The sequence below is a fragment of the Pelodiscus sinensis genome, chromosome 3 (assembly GCF_049634645.1).
Source record: "Pelodiscus sinensis isolate JC-2024 chromosome 3, ASM4963464v1, whole genome shotgun sequence".
Taxonomy (NCBI): Eukaryota; Metazoa; Chordata; order Testudines; family Trionychidae; genus Pelodiscus; species Pelodiscus sinensis.
In genome coordinates, this window is record NC_134713.1 from 126,825,737 (window position 1) to 126,845,146 (window position 19,410).

General features: G+C 40.7%; 1 protein-coding gene across 7 annotated transcripts in view; it reads right to left on the reverse strand.

Annotated features, from left to right (window-relative positions):
• Window positions 1–19,410, reverse strand: part of LYST (lysosomal trafficking regulator) — a 153,754-nt gene that overhangs the window by 20,310 nt on the left and 114,034 nt on the right. For all 7 annotated transcript variants that reach the window (XM_006122067.4, XM_075924798.1, XM_075924800.1 and 4 more), the window contains 13 exons: window positions 17,531–17,607; window positions 14,678–14,866; window positions 13,117–13,262; window positions 12,933–13,029; window positions 12,077–12,138; window positions 9,455–9,510; window positions 8,831–8,983; window positions 8,200–8,444; window positions 6,887–6,953; window positions 4,467–4,623; window positions 3,916–4,056; window positions 1,955–2,172; window positions 744–974 (listed from right to left, as the gene is read on the reverse strand). In XM_006122067.4, coding sequence (XP_006122129.2) covers window positions 744–974; window positions 1,955–2,172; window positions 3,916–4,056; window positions 4,467–4,623; window positions 6,887–6,953; window positions 8,200–8,444; window positions 8,831–8,983; window positions 9,455–9,510; window positions 12,077–12,138; window positions 12,933–13,029; window positions 13,117–13,262; window positions 14,678–14,866; window positions 17,531–17,607 — 1,839 coding nt within the window. The remainder of the gene's footprint in view (window positions 1–743; window positions 975–1,954; window positions 2,173–3,915; window positions 4,057–4,466; window positions 4,624–6,886; window positions 6,954–8,199; window positions 8,445–8,830; window positions 8,984–9,454; window positions 9,511–12,076; window positions 12,139–12,932; window positions 13,030–13,116; window positions 13,263–14,677; window positions 14,867–17,530; window positions 17,608–19,410) is intronic.

Consider the following 19,410-nt stretch of genomic DNA (forward strand, 5'->3'; position numbering starts at 1 on the left):
TCTGCCGATCAGCTGTTTGTCGGTAGATCGGGGCAGTCTGGATGCGATGCGCCGACAAAGAAGCCTTTCTTCATCGGCACAGGTAAGCCTCGTGAAACCAGGTTTACCTGTGCCGATGAAGAAAGGCTTCTTTGTCGGCGCATCGCGTCCAGACTGCCCCGATCTGCCGACAAACAGCTGATCGGCAGATCGGGGCAGCCATTTAAATTTAAATTTATTTTAATCGCGGCTTCATTTCCCTCTTCCGATCTGGCTAATCTACATGCCTCCATCGAAGGAGGCATGTAGTCTAGACACACCCATATTTACTAACTACAGTACTTTCTACATAAAGACACATGGGCATGCACTGAAACAGATTTGCCTCAACGTATGAGACTATTTGGTGCTCCATGTTGCAGAAAAATCTCCCCCCTTCCACTGTGCAGAGAGAATGGGAGAAAACTATTTCCAGTCCAGCATCTTCCTCCACACACTACATACACTCTGGGACCAGGGACAGCAAAGACAGAAATCCACTGCCAGACAGTTCCTCTAGAAGCTCGAGTGCTCCAAGTCACTGTGCCATTTCTGCTCTAATTCACATAATCATGAAATGTCTTAAATGTGCAAGATATATTGCTAACGCTTTTCATTAATATCCTGTAAGTGCAGCTGTTTGGCTAATTATTTAGATGTGTACATCAGAGTGCACTAATTACAGCCTGTGAACATTGAGCAATCTTGTGAATCAAATTACATACCGGATATACTATTTCTTTGGCATGCTCCCTGGTTTCTCTGAAAGCAAACTGTACTAATAAACCCATGGCAGCAGGAAGTTCTCCTTCCATTATGAGCCTGGACCCAGGTCTGCTGACATGTGCTGTGTGGAACAACTGACGAGGAGTTTGTCCATATGTTTTTATCATTGTTTCCAGAGCTCTTCTTTGAACTGGATCCTCAACAGCAGAAACGTCCATCCCAAAATAGGTCTAAAATGTAAAACAGCAAAACACAAAAGCTGGGTAAAGTCAGCTTTGGAAAAAAAAGTTTCCAACCAAAACTGCACAAACTTAAGGCCAAAATCTTCAGTCCCTCTGAAACGGACTTCTAGAGGCAAAAGAACGCAGAACTATATCCTACAGTACTAAGGAAAAGCAGCAAGAATCAAGGTGCCATTTAAATACTCTATTTTACAATGAACAATTCAATTACAGTCAGTGAAACCAGCAGGTGAGAGCGCCTGGCTGGACAGAGTCAGGATGCTGTGCTGCTAAGGTTTAAGCCTTTCAAAGAATGAATTTTTGAGACGTGAAAACATACAATTTAGGAATTATTTTGAAATTGACAAGTTCTCAGACATCTGGTTCTCCTGTCACCGTCCTGACTAAACCTAGAGGCTTTTGCAGTGTAATGCAGAGGCTTAACAGTTTTGTGATCTCAACTTAAAGTCACTGCAGAGGTGCAGCTTACACAGGACATTCATTGTGTAGCAGGTGAATAAAGTAAGGAACACACATTATGACTGTGGAGGAGGGAATAGTACAAATGTGCTCCCTAATCAGACACACTGAACTTCACTTATCTCCGCTACAGCCTTTGTTGCAATCTGCCAGAGTGACAAGCCTCTTTTTGAGAGAAGAGGAAATAAAAATATTGCATTTTTAGATATCATTGCAAACAATGACATTGTCTAATAGCTTTTAAGCAGACACGTGGTGTGACCATTCCCTCAATAGCTTTAGCACAAAATGGTTTAAAATAGTCATAATTGACCTTCATATCACAAAGACCCTGGGATTTTACTAGTTCTTCATTTAAAATATTCAGCCTTTTCCTGTGCTGTTTGATAGTTAGCTATTTCAATAGACTTTGCCTGAAGTTGGATTTTTTCCAAACAATCAAGTTAAACCGACTCACAGATCAAATGCTGTTGTACTATGAACAGCTTACTTCACACAAACATACTTACAGCAGGATGGAAGACATTGATAGCTTGAACTGAAGCCTTGCCCTTTTGCTTGTACCCAAACACTAAATCAATCCAGTTACAGATTGTCTGGGAGACATGGTCAGACTCTAAAGCCTGACGATGAATTAGGATGAAGAGACGGGGATCATTACGAGCCCATGGGGGGAGATTGACATGGTTTACTCTTTCGCCATTTTGACGCAGTCCAAAATCAAAACCTAGAAATGTGAAGAGGAGATTTTAGACTGCTCTATTTACCATTTGTATTACTGTAGCACTTGATACTTACTAATTCTTTCAATAGTCTAACTTATCTAACAGTGTTAAAAACACATGCAGATATGAATAAAGTTATTTGAATCAGCAAGCAACTGAACTACAACACCCCCAACCCCCAAAACTATAGCTTCTTTCTGCCTACCACAGTTCCACAATCTCCAGGGATCGTCTCCAAAAAACATCATAAAATAAGTGTTTTTTCTAGTATGCCCAGAGATGTTCCACATTTTTGGTTTATCTGTATTTGAAAAAAAAAATCTGCATCCATTTCACTCTGAGCAGCAATTTCAAAAGCCTTGTGAATTTATAGGCCTTTTTTCTGAATCTTTGCAGGGAAGTATGCTTAAACACAGTTCTGGGTGGAAAGGTGATGACATACTTCTGAACCCCCGTGTAGAAAGGATCTAACAATATTATAGAACTAAGTATCCAGTAAATGGCTTGCAATATCTATGTAGAAATACATGGATTTCTCACATGTATTCTGTACACTCTATCCACTGAGACTACTAGCATTCCAATCATCTTGGTTTCAAACTTATGGTACCGTTGAGAACCGCCCCCCCCCCCAAACCTCTCAAATGATTTCCCCATTGCACAACAGCCGTAGCTGAGGTTCAGAATGGTACTACAGTAATTACTCATTTAACATGTGCCCACTTAACATGTTTTCACAATAGCACGAATTTTTTTAGGGAACATTTTTTGAATAACATGACCGTCCCCAAAATAACACAAAAATAATCAAGTGGCAGACTACTTTGTGTGGCGGCATAAGTTGGTGAAAAGTGGTAATACACATGAGCAGATGAATACACGTAGTCACAACACTCCTCTTCTCACTCATGTGTTTCTTTGTGTTTTAACAAACCGTGGCGACTTGTGTTGCTAGGTATCTTATGTTGCTAGATATCTAATGTTGACGTTGATGACTGAGCACCAACAAAAAATTGACTTTGCTGCTGCCACCATCACCTGAAACGCAACTCCCACCTTTTCCATTATTTTTAATGGGAAAATTGACCCCGCATAGCACGTTTTTGCTTAGCACAAACATTTTCAGCAACGCATCTATAGTGTTAAATGAGGAATTACTGTACTCAGTGCTAACATTGCATCTTGCTATAATCACCAGAGGGCTACCAATTAAAATTGAACTATAAAAAGGAAACGAACAACTAACAAGTCTTACAAGGGTGTTGAACAATGTTGAGATGTTAGGTGGCCTCAACTCCCAAAAGGTTTTATTGGGCATTGTTGGCAACCAGCACCTTACTGGATCTAGCCACAAGTCCCTTGACAGTAAATGATCTCAAAATGACTGAGATTGTCAAAAGCATCCTAGGGTAGCCTAGCCTAAAATATATCCAGTTGAAACAAGTAAACAGTTATCAGAAGCATGACACCCTCAATGGAAAAGGGGCAGATCTTCTTTCAGTTATAAAAATACTGATTTGAAATTTCTACATTTACCAAACATAACATCTTTGTCTGGATTAACTTTTATGGTTTTATTGAAATCAAATAAGATTATAGTAGTACATGGACCTGCTAAGTTTCCTCTTCACAATCAATTAAATACATGGGGGAAAAAACCTGACCATAACACAGAATTACAGTTTCAACCCAGAGACCCAATCCTTGGGCCTTTTTAGAGATAATTTTATATTATCGTGTATTACCTTCTCTGTTAACTAAAAACTCTGGAAGATAGAAAAATTCAGGGATAAGCTCCTTCACATCAGTCATAGATTCATAGGAAGAGAGGCGCCAGGTTGTATGGGTAGAATGAAAGGTTCTGTCTGGAATGTCAAAACTTTGATCTGCAATGAAAAAACCCAAACCCAAACTTGGTAAGAGGAAAACATACAATGCTGGTTGCACATTGGTGACTTCAAAAAATTCAAGTTCATCAACTTAGTTTGGCTGAAGCGTTGATATTTAGATCCAAAATGCTATTTGTGAGATCTAAGAGATTTAGAGTTAAAAGCCATAGATGCCAGATTTTTTGGAATAGATCACAGAAGATGTACAGACATTTTTGAAGATGTAAAGCTCTGTGAGGTGCACAAAGAATTTATGTATTACATGTTCTCTTTATGAAAGTGTCAGTATGGGTCCACTGTCAAGGTAAGTCAGATTTCTAAGTTTACCACGCTTGATAATTTAACTTTAAATGTGAGATGTAATACATTTTTTAATTCATCATCATTTTTAACAAAATTAATCTTACCTTGATAAGCCAGGAACATTTTAGTAAAAGGAGGCAGTCTAACTAGAAAGTGAAGCACAGTTCCACTGTTGGAGTAATGAGATCCATAGTGATAAGGCTGTACAGGAGGCATTGGGTCATCCTCTCTAGCACCTTTACGGTATTCCTCTTCCAAATACTAGAACAGGAAGAACAGGTAAAACGTGGGTGTCATTCCTTATCCAACATGCTACTTAAATTTAAGCAATGTTGCCAGCAAGGGTCCATCTGAGATACTATACATGATACAAGATACATCCGTCTGGCACTTCATTGATGCCTTCTATCTCAGGCAATTTCTGAAGAATATAAACTCATTTAGAATGAAGAGCCTGGTCTTATAAGGTTTTTTTTCTAATTGAAAAAATAGCTTGTGTCTGAAGTAATGTAATCATTCTACCGCCCACTAGTTTTCTAGAAGGGTATGTCTACACTTGCACCCTAGTTTGAGCTAGTGATGCAAATGTAGGCATTTGAAATCGTCAATGAAATAGTCAACGAAGCGGGGATTTAAATATCCCACACTTCACTAGCATGATCTCGCCGGCACGTTACTCCAATCAACAGCTGTTTCGAAAGTGAAAGTGCACGCCGGGATGCGTTAGTTTCAACCAAGGGGTTTGGTTCGAACTAACGCATCCTGGCATGTACTTTCGAAATAGCTGTTGATCGGAGTAACGCACCGGTGAGATCATGCTAATGAAGCATGGGATATTTAAATCCCCGCTTTGTTGAATATTTCGAATGCCTACATTTGCATCCCTAGTTCGAACTAGGGTGCAAGTGTAGACATACTCGAAGAGACTATTCCAGTAATTGTTTCCAATGCTTCTGGTTACACCTCAAAACTTTAACCATGGATTTCAGAAACTGTATTAACTGTGGCTTGTCCTAGTCGACATCTGCTGTTAACTCTATTAAGCACTAATTCAGCTGCACCAGTTGCTTTAATCTTTCATCAGAAACATGTAACTTTATAGTGCAGAATGGGTGCCATTTAACTTTTACAAAAAGGTAGTGTTTTTCACTAGAACTTGTAGCAAAGAAACAATCTGACTCTTTCGTTCATAAACTAATCCTTAGAGCAGGAAATTTAAAGGCATACTAAATATGAGTTTTTGGAGCAAAAGCTGCAGAAAAATCAGATCCAAGACATTTTCAAAAGTGCCAAAGTCACTTGGGGCCCAACACCTTACTTTTGAAGAAAACGTAGGGCTAGATTAATAAAGCTATTTAGGTAGAAATAGAGATTCTTTGAAAATCCTAGTAGGTGCCTAAGTGAATTGTGTCTTACATCTGTTTGAAACTGCCATTAAAATATTTATGTTCAATTCATTACATTAGAAAACCTAGCACTCACATGCTCGAGCCCAATATAGCAATCTAGTAATCAAGAACTGTTACTACCATGGCAATGTACTGACTGACAATCTACAAGAACATTTTACTGATGTATTGAATGAAGAGGAAATAGTGCTCAACATCAATAGGTCCATTCAAAATTCCATTTTACAATCAATTCAACAATAAATGTTTCAACAATAAAAGTTTTAAAACAACAGACCACACAACTGTCTCAGTGCATTGCTCTTATTGTAAATATTGTTCTTGCTCTCCAGGAGCACTGTGGTGTCATAATGTGGGTTTTTCCACACTAAAAACTTAAAACCAGAACAAGTCCATACATATGTTTGTCAAAACATGCTCCAGACCTTGATGCCAATTTAAATGTAAGGCCCATGTGTAAATGTTTTCAGCCCCATCCAGTCATTCTCTATAGACTTCAACAGAGGTAAGAGGGACTAGAAACATGATATTTGTGGCCCTGGTCACTTAAACAAATGCTCTGTAGAAAGAATAGGCAGCATGAGTGGAATACTACTATTCTATATGATCAGATCTGTTTTCAAACTAGATTTATCTTAGGAAATGAGAAAATTATTGTAAGACTGTGCAGTTAGTTTAATTGATCAATTACCCAGGATATGTGAAGAAAACATAACTGTCCTACTGCATACAAGAACACAGTTGGTACAAAATAATTTTTAGACCACAAACGACAAACCAATTTACAGAGATATATTTCTTTAGCTGCTTTGTTAACTTCATATATATTAATCTGGTAGGTCATAAATTTAAAACCCAACATACATAATAAAGATGCATTGCAACTTCTAATATTATATTCTAGATTTCTTTTGTTTTTGTTACAGACACACGCACACACAAGACAGAAGGTGATCTATTTTTCCAAAAGGCTTAACATGGTAAAAATGTGTGTCCCATAGAAATAATTTAAAAAACAAAACAAAAAAAAAACCCCATAGTAAAAACAAAGTCTCCAAATTGTTTTGGTTTTAGTTCTCAGAAGACAACACTATACAATTGAGAGTTTAAGATACCTTGTAAGTATCCACATATCTATCTTCTTTTTCTTTAGACTGTACAGCTATGGGTTTTGCTAGATTTCTGTAATAAAAAAAGATGGTGACATCTTGTCATTGTCATAATTAAAGTAGAAAATTCAATTAGCTGTCAATTAACATTATAAAGACTCAAACTAATTTAGCTGAAAAGAGGAGTTAAAATGTTAGAGGACAAATATAAAGGCAAATCCTAACAAAAAAGCTCTATTCAGGAGAGGAATGAAAGTCATCTATCCACAGAGTAATCGCACAGTATAGGCAACAGGCAGCATCCCCACATCACCCCCACCAAGATTCTTCAATCCTGACTTGTAACGTCCCTTTAAGAGTAATGCCTTTCCTAGTGTACCAAGACACCTCCTCTGTCACCAGAATTATCAATTCCCCCATAAATCAGCCTCACTCTGACCAGTGTGCATCTACCCCCTTTTTCCGTATTTTCAAAGTAGATCTCAAGGTAGGCCCAAGGAGGACTCCTCTCGCAAACAAAAATAAATACATTTATAATCAGAAAACAAAGGGGAGATCTCTCTCTTTACCCCTGCCAGGGGTGCTGTCTGTTGGCCCTGAGAATGTCAGTCCTTCCCCGAAACAGGTACTCGGCTTTGGCTGTTCCTCCTGGAGGGGGGAGAACAGCCTCTCACCCTGGAGAAGTCTATCTCCCTGCTGCCACTAGCATTGCAGTAGCTTCTCTCCCTCACTTCTCTGCGATTGTGGGGCCTATTTCCATTCCTCTCACCATTCACATATCCCGGCAGAGTTCCTCTGGACCGCATTCACTGGCTCCCCAGCACCTTTGAGGAGCAATGCGCACTATCTGGGGCACTTTGCTCACACTCCTCTTCATATTCCCTGCTTTTGACCTTCACACAGATCCTTGCTTTGTTTTGAGTCCATTTACAATTAACACATTTAGGTTTGGTATCTGTCAGGTTGCTCATACAGCATGATAGTGGTTTTGATTATATTTTGCAATTTTTTAAAGATGTTTTGGTTACAGGCTGGGTTGTTGTTGTTTTAAAGACAAAGGAATGCATATCAGGAAGTGAGACAGTGCAGAGCGGGTATTGAGCAAGACCTGCCAACTACTGTGAACATAAATGTTGGCAACAACAGGTATGTTATTCAATTGACTAGATGAGCCATCTATATTGTTAAAGGTCACTCAAATATATTAGACTAGATGTACTTCCTAAGTCTTGATTTATGTGATCAATAAGTGGATTTTATGAAAACAACCAGTTTAAGGAGTTATGTGGAAAGGAGTAATTCCAAAGATTTCATGTTACCTATAAACAGATGGATCATTTAGGTCCAGTGTTTCGCTGGTGTAGTCCGAAAGTATAAAGGGAAATACTGGATACTGCATGAGATCATTGAAAGAGCGGCCAGCATGTTTGTTTAAATGAGTCAGATATTCAAAGTTGGTAATCTGTCCTGTGTACCACAGGTGGGTCAAAGCAGTAATGTTCCCATACTCCAAAAGATTAGGCAAGTGGTTTGTTAAGATGTTGTGGTACACATCATCACGGACCTAAAAAGATTATTGTAATTTTAAATCAAGCAACACATTTAAAAAGTTATAAATCCATATAAGTCCTCTAAGATTCTCTCATTTACAAAGTTCTAGAGAGCTGCTAAGAACATAACAATGTGGTAAAAAGTCACAACATTAAGAGACTGAACTGGTTTAGTCCCATGGTTTTAGAACATACCTGTGACACACATCCTGTCTGTCAAAAAAGCCTGGCTGAGCCCTTAACTCATAGCAGCTTCCAGGATTATATAAAAATTCAGAAGAGCCTACCCATAATTTTTCTTAATGTATTCCATGAAAACACACATAATGTGTTCAAGAAATTATAAAAATACCTTTATATACATATTATATATTATCAAATTTTAATGCCATACTGTTACCTTTGTATTGTCAAAAGTTAAGAGTAAAGTTCTTCCATTTGTTAAAAATATTTCCACAGCATTGTCTCTTAATTGCCACCATCTCTTATGAACTTCCTTGATTTCTTCATATGTCCACGAAAATGATGCTGGTTCAGTTTCCCCATGAAAACTCTGAAGAACATACAATAGGTTTATTTATACTGCATATTGTAAACCAATGCTCTGTTGTTTGTAGTAATTTACTTTAAACTGTGGCTTGTACTTGGGAAAATTTTATAAACTACAGGTTGGACCTCCCTGGTCCAGCACCCTCGAGACCTGAGCTGTCCCTAACCTGGGAGTTTGCTAGATCAGAGGAGGTCAGTGCGCCCCTGCTGGCTGCCCGCTCCTGGACTCCTCTCCCTGGGGCTCCCAGCCCAGCCCTGGCCCCTCTAATGCTGGCCCGACAGGCATTCCTCACACTGCCGCCCGCAGACTGCCTCAGTGTCCCCCCAAGGTGCACCTGGCTACCCTGCCCTGCTGCAACCCTGGTTCCCTGATTTGCCTACCTAGCTCGAATTAACGAGCTAGTAGAGACATACCCTTGTAGTTTAGAGAATTTAGAAAATTTGTGATCTATGCAAAAATTTAGTTCATACTCACAGAACTTTCTACTGTATCAGAAGCATTGTCTTCAACAAAATACATTCCATATTTGCCTGCAGAAAGGAATATTTATACAAAATGTGACTGTTACTAATTAGTCTTTAGTCTGTACATTGTACTATTAACATATATAAATATGATTACACATTATGTCTAAACACCAACATTGCTGTTCACAATAATAAGTAAATAGGACAGCACTTTAGTGGAAATTAAATGAAATCTATCTTTTGACAAGTATTGTATTACTTTACGAAGTAACAATAACTCCAATGAGCACGCCTGTGAAAACTGTAGGAAAGGAAGGCCAAATTGACTAGTTGGGTAGAGCAGGTGCAACTCCGGTAGTCGCAGAGTTACGGCAAGAAGGAGACCATCATATTATCTGGTCTCTCCTCCAGTAGATCACAAACTCTTTCCACCATGCACGCCGTGGACTACCTGGGTCAATGCAAGCCTTTCCATGGACCACCAGTTGCTAATGGAAACTCCCTGTTAATTACATAATTATGCCTGAACCATTTTGCTACTGCTGCAGCTGGGGAGAACAGTCTAGTTTAAATTACACAGATTAAGCATTTTAACCTTTTCATGTTTATTTAAAATGAAGTTTGATAAACTAAGTAAAATATTAATTTATGTCTAACACAAACAGATTCAATGTTCTCTTTATGACAGGCTGAGGAACCTTTTTTGGGTAAGAGACCACTGACCCACAGAAAAATCAGTTGTGTACCACACAAATGAGAAGCAAAAAACTCCTCCAAAAACTCTCAACTCGCACTGATGTGACCCCCAACTGAAATACCTCACACTGGCACTCCAGCCCCATGAGGTGAGGGACAGGGAGGACTGAGGTTCAGGGCTTCCCATAGGCCAAATTTACTTTTCTGGGGTTCAAGAATTGGCCCCAGCCCAGCTGGACACAGCAGAACCCTGGGGAAAGGGCTCCCCCACCCTGGCACACACACCACAGGGAGCAGTATGACACAGCCCAGGCCCCAGCACCAATCTGTAGAGCAGCCCCAGTGTCCTGCCCCCTTCAAGAGCAGGAGACAGAGCCTGTAGTGCAGTGGGGGAAGGGGTTAATCTCCTAGGAGCTGCACTCCCAGGCTGAGCAGGGGCAGCCCCAGAGATGCAGAGCTCAGCACGGGGTCTTCCTTGCTGGGCCACTACAGCTCCTAGACCATGCTGTGTGTGCACTTCTCTTGCCCATCTCCCCCCCCCCCCCCCCAACCGCAGGAAGGGAGAGCTGGATGCTTCAGCCTGCAGTTGTGCAGCAATCCTGAGGCTCACAGGGCTGAGCTCCCAACCCGTGCGCCACAGAAAAATCACCTTGTGTGCCACTTATAGCACTGCATTCCATAGGTTGCTGACCCCTGGCATAGAAATTTTACTCTGAACTTGCAAACTCAAGTACAGGGATTCTTCCCATGCTCCCCGCTCCTCCGCCTGTCCATTTAGGAGGACCATCAACATTTCATGGGCTATTATTATAAGACAAAAATGTTGTTAACTGTCCCATCAACTCATGGTGAAGTAGGTGCAGAAGGCCTGATTCCACAACTTTGAATGCTGGAAGAGGTAAATGAACAATCTTCACACCAGCTATATCTCTGCTGAACTTTCACAAGATTAGAGAAACCAAACTCAAGGCAGATTTGGGTCTACAAAAATACACTCTGAATTGAGGGTCTTTCCTGTAATTCTGTCTCTTAGAATTTGGATGGCAACTTAATTGTGTATATGCATTTCATTTAACAACCATTTAAATAACTCATTTGTTTTTCTAATTATGATAGGATTGGCTACAGAAGTTGTCTTTGGTGTAAGTTCTAGGGTACCGATTGATCTGGGGTAAGTGACTGGCCTGTTGGGACTGGAAGCAATCTGAATGTGGTGTGATTTCTGATGCAAGCGACCATTTATCAGTAAATCCAGTCTGTTTGGGTGGCAAAATAGACTGAAAAGGCTAAGGGGAATATCCATGACTCCATGGTGAGACTATTACAGTGATCAAGGAGTTTACATTTGCTACTTACATCTGACAAAGTGGTTTTGACCCACAAAAGCTTATGCTCAAATAAATGTTAGTCGTTAAATGTGCCACAAGACTCCTTGTTGTATATGCTACCATGTTGGTGAAGTCTAATTATAGAACATAACACCAGTTTAGGGGTATCTGCCTTGTTTTCTGACAGTGTACCTTAAGATAGGCACTCAGAGTTATGAGCCACTCCAGACAAATTGACACTTATATGCAGGGTTCGACAATCTATGTAATCTACTCGCCCGTGGCGAGTAGATTACAACCCGGAAGAGCCGGGTTCGGGCAATCTGCGCATGTGCAGAACACCAGACAGCGTGGCGGGCGAGCAGGGCTCTCCGCGGCTCAGCAAGCCCTGCTTATATGAAGAGAATTAGATTTATACCAGATAATACTTAGACCTGCCAGGAGGGGAGGGAACTAGATTAGATGACCTCTTGAGATCCCTTTCAGTTCTACAGTACTATGATAACGTTTTTCCTAAATATTACAGAAGACATTAAAGCTGCTCTATAATTAAGAATATTTTACAAGAATATTTTAAATATGTAGTCATAGAAACTGTTACTTACCCAATAACAATTCACCAGCTGTCTCTCTAGAAGGTGCTACACTGATGCATCTTCGATTTACTCTGCATATATACAAATCAAAACATTTACTACAAGTCATGAAATTTAGTAATTATCTAAAAAGTGAAGTCTCAAATACTACACACTTCAACCAAGTAGACTTTTTTCCTTTGAACTCAAGAATTCAGATCCCAAAGGAACATATAGAACTAGCCACTCATCTCTAAGAATTATGAGCATCTGAAAAAAAGGTCAAACTTTGAGAGAAATACCAAGCTCAAATTTTATAATATATATTCACTTGTACAAATTTAGGATTTGTTTTCTACATGCCCCAGATCTTATTTTAAACTCCTTTGGTGCTTTTGAAAGATTCTGGATTGACAGCACTGCAAAGTTAAAACCTAATTATTCATTAAATAAATATAGTATGGGCAGTAAAAATGCAGATTTACTCAGCTAACCAATGAAGGGATGAGAATATAACTGAGTCTCCACATCCATTTGTTTCTGGGCTTCTGCTGAAAGCACCAATAAGTTTCAATTGCAATGCTGATCTCTGGCTATGAATCACAAAGTCACTGATTATAGGCCCAGTACCTGCCAGATAATGACTTTCTACTGATGGTTAGGATTTAGTATCAGCAACTTAGAAGTGACTGTAAACCCACTACAACCTCTCAAATCAGCCACCACTTTACTATATTTGCTGTTCTTAATTTATGACAAACAAGTGAAGTCGTCTTATATAAAAGAGTATCTCCTTGTTAGAAAACATTGCATACTCTTTGCATAAACAAAGGCAAAAAATAAAAGTTTCCTTTGAGTAAGACTTTCTTCCTAATTCAAAGCTTACCTTATATTTTCACTTGCTGCTTTGTCTTTTACAGTGGAAGAGTGAGAGGAATGTGTTTTGTCTTCAAATAGGTAAGATAAAGGGGGTTTGATCACTTCTATTGAAAAGCATAAAAGAAAAATGGATTAACATTTAACACACTAACTTTGGAGCAAGTTTATTTATATATTAAAAGTGTTATTACCTTCCTGTTTTTGCCTATCTCGGAGTAGGTATTTATTTGGTATAGTTAAATAGCACCTCTGCAGACGGCGCCTCTCTCTGTTTGGGCCTTCTGTTGGATCTAACTGCCAAGATGTTGGGTAGTATAAAGGATCATACCAGAGTGCTCTGAAAAATGAAAATATTTTAGCATTTTAGAACACACACACACACACACACACACACACACACACACACATGCGCCCACTGATTCTAATCAATGTTCATCATTTAACCATTATAAACAGGCATGAATTTCACAGTGAAACACTGGCCATGTCATGTTGCTATTAAACAGAGGACTGGATCTTTGCAGACTCTTAGTCTCACAAGCTGTTCCATGGATTTTAATAGACCTACTTATAAATAAGTACGACTGGATTGGTTAGGAAAGTGCTTAAAAGTTACCAAGGGAATAGGTAACAGTACCAAGGTACATAATGTGGTGCTTAATAGATTAAATTACTACACTCAGACCTAATATTACTTGTTCAGATGTAGAAGTACAGGTTGGACCTTTCTGGTCTGGCACTCTCAGGACCTTTCCAGTCCCAAACTAAGGAATTTGCCAGACCAGAGGAGGTCCCCTGCTCCCAATTCCCTGGACTACCTTCCCTCCCTGCTGCCAGCCCCAGCTGCACCCCCCTGCTGAGCAGCTATGACCCCGGCAGCCCAGAATGCCCCGGGGCTCCAGCCCCACTATTGGGGCTGCCGAATCCCTGGCCCCAGCCCCACTATCAGGGCTGCCTCATCTGTTGTGTCTCCAGCCCTGGCCCAACTATTAGCCTGCTGCGTCTCTGGCCCTGCTCCTGGGGTGCTGCAGTCCCTGCTACACTACCTGGGCTCTGGTGCCAGCCTCATCTGTAGCCCCGCTGGGCTCCCAGCCTCCAGCGCTCTTGCCACTGGGGCTCCCAGCCTCCAGCGCTCTTGCCACTGGGGAACCCCCATGGTCCTCTCAGACCATGGATATTGCCAGATGGACTCCTGGTTTTGGGAAGTCCAATCTGTACGATCATAATGGACACTCTGAAGTTTGAGACTGCACATTGTTTGAGCCATTCTCTTTTTAAAAGGGTCTTGTAAGCTTTTGTTTCTGCAGTAACAAGATACAGCATTTTGTTGCCAGTCATGATTTCTTGATTTGGCTTAATATATTTGCATCAACACTGGTGGGAAGATAACAGTTTATGCAAAACACTCAAACCAGACCTGTATTAGTCCTTCACTTTTACTACTATGCCTTTTTAACATAGTAAAATCTTATGTTATTCCTTCTCCTCATCCATTATGTGCACTGAATATATTTGACAAAGTGCCCATCTTAGATATTCTAACATCTAAAATGCCATTTGATTGTCCACTTATATACAGGAAAATATATTTAGTGTTAGAAGCTGTAGTATTATTAGAAAGTACAAATCATATTAACCTAATTTTGTTTTAAACTAGCACATGCATTTCAATTGCTTATAACATTAATGTCACAAGTACACAGAACAACCACTTAAGTCCAGCAATACAGATCTAAAATGGCCACCACTTACCTATCATGTGTAAGTTGCTGAACAAGTTCCTGCCAGTGCCTACTGGCACTTAAATCTGTTTTATACATTCTCCTAATGTGCTGAATCACTTTTTTCCTTTCCATTCCCTGTGACAAAGAGACTGCCTGGGTGATATCTGCAGCTATTTTGGAAATATCTTTTGACTTTGCATCCAGACGTTGAGAGAGACTGAGGAAAAAGTAATATGAACCAGATTATAAAATGCCTAATTAATATTTAAGACCCAGGAAAGACAGTATACTGAATACCTTGAACAGTTTAATCAGTTAGCCAGTTATTATCCAGAATTCACTAACAATTTGATACATAATTTGCATTCTGGAGGGCATAAATAAAATCATGTGTACCTCTTGATTTCTTAGCTAAGTTATGAATAACACCTTTAAGGCACAGCACAGAATATGGGATGTTAAGTATCAGGTAATTGACTAATAGAATAGTCGATGCATTTTACATCAACTATTTGATTAGTTGACAGGGCGCCTCTGTCTTTGAAGTGTAGCAACAGCCCTGAGGTCCCCGGCTGATCCCAGGCGCCATGCAGTGCTGCTGCTTTGAAATTCCGCCCTCAGCCTCGGGACACCCCAGCTGGCCTCAGGCTGCATGCGGCATTTCAAAGTGGCAGCGCTGCATGGAGCCTGGGGGCTGGACCCAGGCTTCAAGCAGCACTGCTGCTTTTAAGTAGCCCCTCTTCTTCCCCCCTCCCTTGCTGCCTTTGATAGAGGCAGCAAGGGAGGTAAGCAAGCGACCGTCGGTACCAGACTGTCCTGTCGACTATCCGATAAGCATTTGCTTATCGGATAGTCAACTAGTCCTTCACATACCTATCCCAGAATGCAGGCCAGGGAAAGCAAAGGTTAACTGGTAAATTTGGCATGCGTGTTTTAGGATGTACTATTTTGAATTCTTCATCCTAAATACACGTACTGTGTTTTGTCAAAGTTGGCATGATTTTTTGAATAGTACAGGACAATTTCCAAGGTTCTACTGTTTGTGTTCTGAATCTTTAGGCTTATTGTATCAGGGAAAGTGAAAGAGATAGCAACTGAACTATATTCTGAAGAGTAGTGGAAAGACCTCAATAATCCATTACAAACTACTTATGATTAAGATTCTGCTTGGTCCTGCTCAGCTAGAACCTCTGGTGTCCCCTAGTGATGGCAGAGTTGTGATCACACATGGGATTTTGGGGGGGGGAAAAAAAAAAAAAAAAAAAGGACAGACAAGCAAATATTACTGCTGAACATGGGATTCACACACTACCGCAGTGTCCATCAGTACTGGATTGCCTGCCCAGGCATGCTTCTCTCTAGAGAAGGAGGGAGTAGCTCACTGGATTCATCCAAATCCAAAATTTCTCCTTTTGCAATGGCAAAACTGTCATTACTAGGGCAATTCCCCAGATGGCTGTAAGTATGACAGTTCCTGGGACAGCTAGCAATATGGTCTATTGGTAAAGTAATGTTCAGGAGGGCTGGGTCAGATAAGAGTAGAGGCTGAGAGTCAGGGAGGAAGATGCCCTCTAGTGGTGAATAGGTCTCTAAGTCTGCTCTGGTGTGTGGGGAACTCTGATGGATGGCACTGTACACTCCTTGTTCTGGTGCATTCTTTGGGTAGCTGTGTCGGTACCAGACTCTGGAGCTGCACTTGTGAATGGGACCAGTGGATGATTGTCCTTGTTCTTTGATACCCGATATCACTGACAGAACCTACAGATCCTTCTTTCTATGAACTTTACCTTCCATCTTGTGGAGTTTTTTTTGCAGAGCCAGTTCCTTAGGTTGTGTGCATAAGGGCCCTTCTGACTTCGGGAAGGAGTTTGTCTCTTATGGACAGTGCTTATTAGGGATCTGAGCCCAGAAGAATGTCCCCTACTCTCATGGAAAGCCCTAGAAGAAGAATCTTTTGGCTAGGACAGGAGGGGCTCCACTCCTAAGCATGTGCTCAGAAGGGTGCTGCTCATTTGATGAGACTGAGTGAGTGGTCTTTCTGGACTGGATCAAAGAGGGACTTGATAGCCTTGTCTATTAAATGTTTCATAAAATGAAGCTCACAAGTTGTGAGTTCTCTGTGGAAACAAGAAACAAATGCTGCACCTCACCACAATGTGTATATCATACCCAAACAGTAAGCAGTATTGGTGTTCGTTGCTGACTGAGAAGGTTCTAGCTCAAGAGACACAGTTTAAGACGTTCAGGAGTCTCGGCATAGTCCCAGACCATGGGAAGGGAGCCCCTAGTCTGGGAAACTGAATAAGCTAAAGAATAACTATTTACAGTCATAATTACATTTTCTGAAAGGCTGAAGTAAGAGAGGACACTGGATTCCAACTGAGAAGATATTGACCCAGAATGCTTCTTATGCCCTTGCTTGGGAGCACAAGTAGATCTCTCTCATGGGACAACGGATGCTACTTCTTAAAATCTCTGGACACACGCGGAATTACACAGGAACCAGCATTTGAAGAAGAAAGTGAGTTTTGTGAGCTAATCAGCTGGTTGCAACAACTTGTGCCACATATGTAATTGCATAGTTCACATGCAATGGGAGAAACATACCGCTGGATAGACTAGCTAGCCTTTCATTGGAAAGAATTATTTTTCAAAAGATATATGCTCAACAAAATATTAAGTGTTCTAAAATTTTCTGAAATGTAAGTAATGTTGTTGGTTATTAGTGAAGGCTATCAGTGAATGTTACTTACCTACAATCAAACTATTTTAATTCAAGCATAATAAAAATTTAACAGTCCCAGATTAAGATTTAATATGAAGTGCACATGGCATTTTGCAATCAGATGTGCTAAAGGTATTACATAGACCTTTTACTTACTTTTGCTGATTATTACTCATAGTCTTTTCCCAAGCAGCTTTGTTCATACATTCCTCTGCTTCATACTTTTTTTGATCCTGAAATTAAAAAAATAAATAAATTCCAGTTTAAAAAAAAGTATACATTTTATTGTGCTTAATTATACTACAACTGAGACACGAATTAATGCTCCTAAAGACATCAACAGAATCCAAGTCTGCTAACTTAATAAAATCATCTCTCCTTACTTAAGGATATTACATCCTATAGCAGTGGCTCCCAACCTTTTGGGGGCATATGGACCCCTTTTCAATCTATTAAAATGTTACGGACCCTGCTCCAAACAATACAGCTGTCCCTGCTGCTTCCTAAGCTGCGTCCCTCAGCCTGCTCGGGAAGCAGCACGGGCTAAGGGACTTGCTGGCTACTGGCACGGAGCCTCTCAGCTGAGCTCCCATGGCTGGGAGCTTTAGAGGCTCTGTGCTGGCAGCCAGTAAGTCCCTCAGCCCACACTATTTCCTGAGCCTTGGGAAGCAACGCGATTTGAAGGATGTGCTAACTGCGAGAGGCTCCGTACATTTATTTTAATTTCTATTTTAAAACTTTCCACAGATCCCCCTAAAGTACCATTGCGGACCACCAGGGGTCCACGGACCACAGGTTGGGAACCACTGTCCTAGTATCAGACCTTCATTCCAGTAGCACTATCATATCAACAAGGAGAACAGTTTGCAAGTCATTTATGTTTTTTACTCTAAAGGCGGATATTAAGTGGTTCTATTCTTCTAAGCAGCAGAAGTTACTTTTAAAGTCACATATGGCCTGTTCTCAACTCAAAATAACACACTGTTTAAACAATATATTAGGACATATCACATATAGTCACAGTAACTATTCAACTTGGAGATGAAGCAAATAATATTACTTAACTGAGCTATTTGAATTAAAAAAATGCAAAGCACAAGGAAGTTCTGAAAAGTGAAAATATAGGAAGCCCCCAATTTACAAAGGGTTGTGCTCAAAAATGCATTTGTAAGTTGATTGTTTGGAATCTGAAATGCATTCTCATAAAACAACGTTATAAAGGGTGCTTAGGTTGCCAGGCTAAGCCACAAAAGTCCATTTAACCCATAATATAGCTGAAAAAGTTAGAAAAAACCCAATACCATTGCAATACTAGTAATTAAATAAAAATAAAATTGACTAAGAAATAGTTTTTTTATTAAATCTTAAATGCTGGTGCTTGGAGAAAGGCAGGTTTAATAAGAGAAGGAAGAGGAAATAGATGGTATTTGAGGGGAGCTTCGGCACATCCCCTGTCCTGCACCTCCCCACTATGGGTTCAGAACCGGCTCCTGTGGCCAGTCCCATATCCTGGCCAGCCCAATTTATGGGCTGCAGCCAGCCCCTGCTCACCAGGAGGCGGCAAATGGCACGACTGGAGATTGCAGGACTCAAAAGGAGCAGGGGGCAGCTACACAGCTAGTGACTGGAGAGAACTGGCAGCTTGAAGGGGAGCCACCACTTCTCTCCAACCACTGGATTCGTGGCCACCCCCTGCTCCTCCAGCCTGCACCACTTGGCACCTCCTGGTGAGTGGGGCAGGGGGCAGTCCACTGGAAGTGGGGGGCGATGGCCAGAGCCAGTGCTGAGCCCAGAGAGTGGGAGGTGGCTAGAGGATGTGACTGGCTGCAGTGCTTCCTCCAGTGCTTATGCCGCTTGCTGCCACCTGTGCCTCTTGCCTAGTCTGCTGAGGCTGCAGGTGTGCTTTTCTGCGGAAGTTCATAAGTTGGAGGTTTATAACTTGGGGAGTGCCTGTAATAATTTTTTAGCAATGTTAGATGAACTTCTAAATGTGACCATTGTGCAAGACTGGAACACTATCAAAAAGAAAAAAAGTC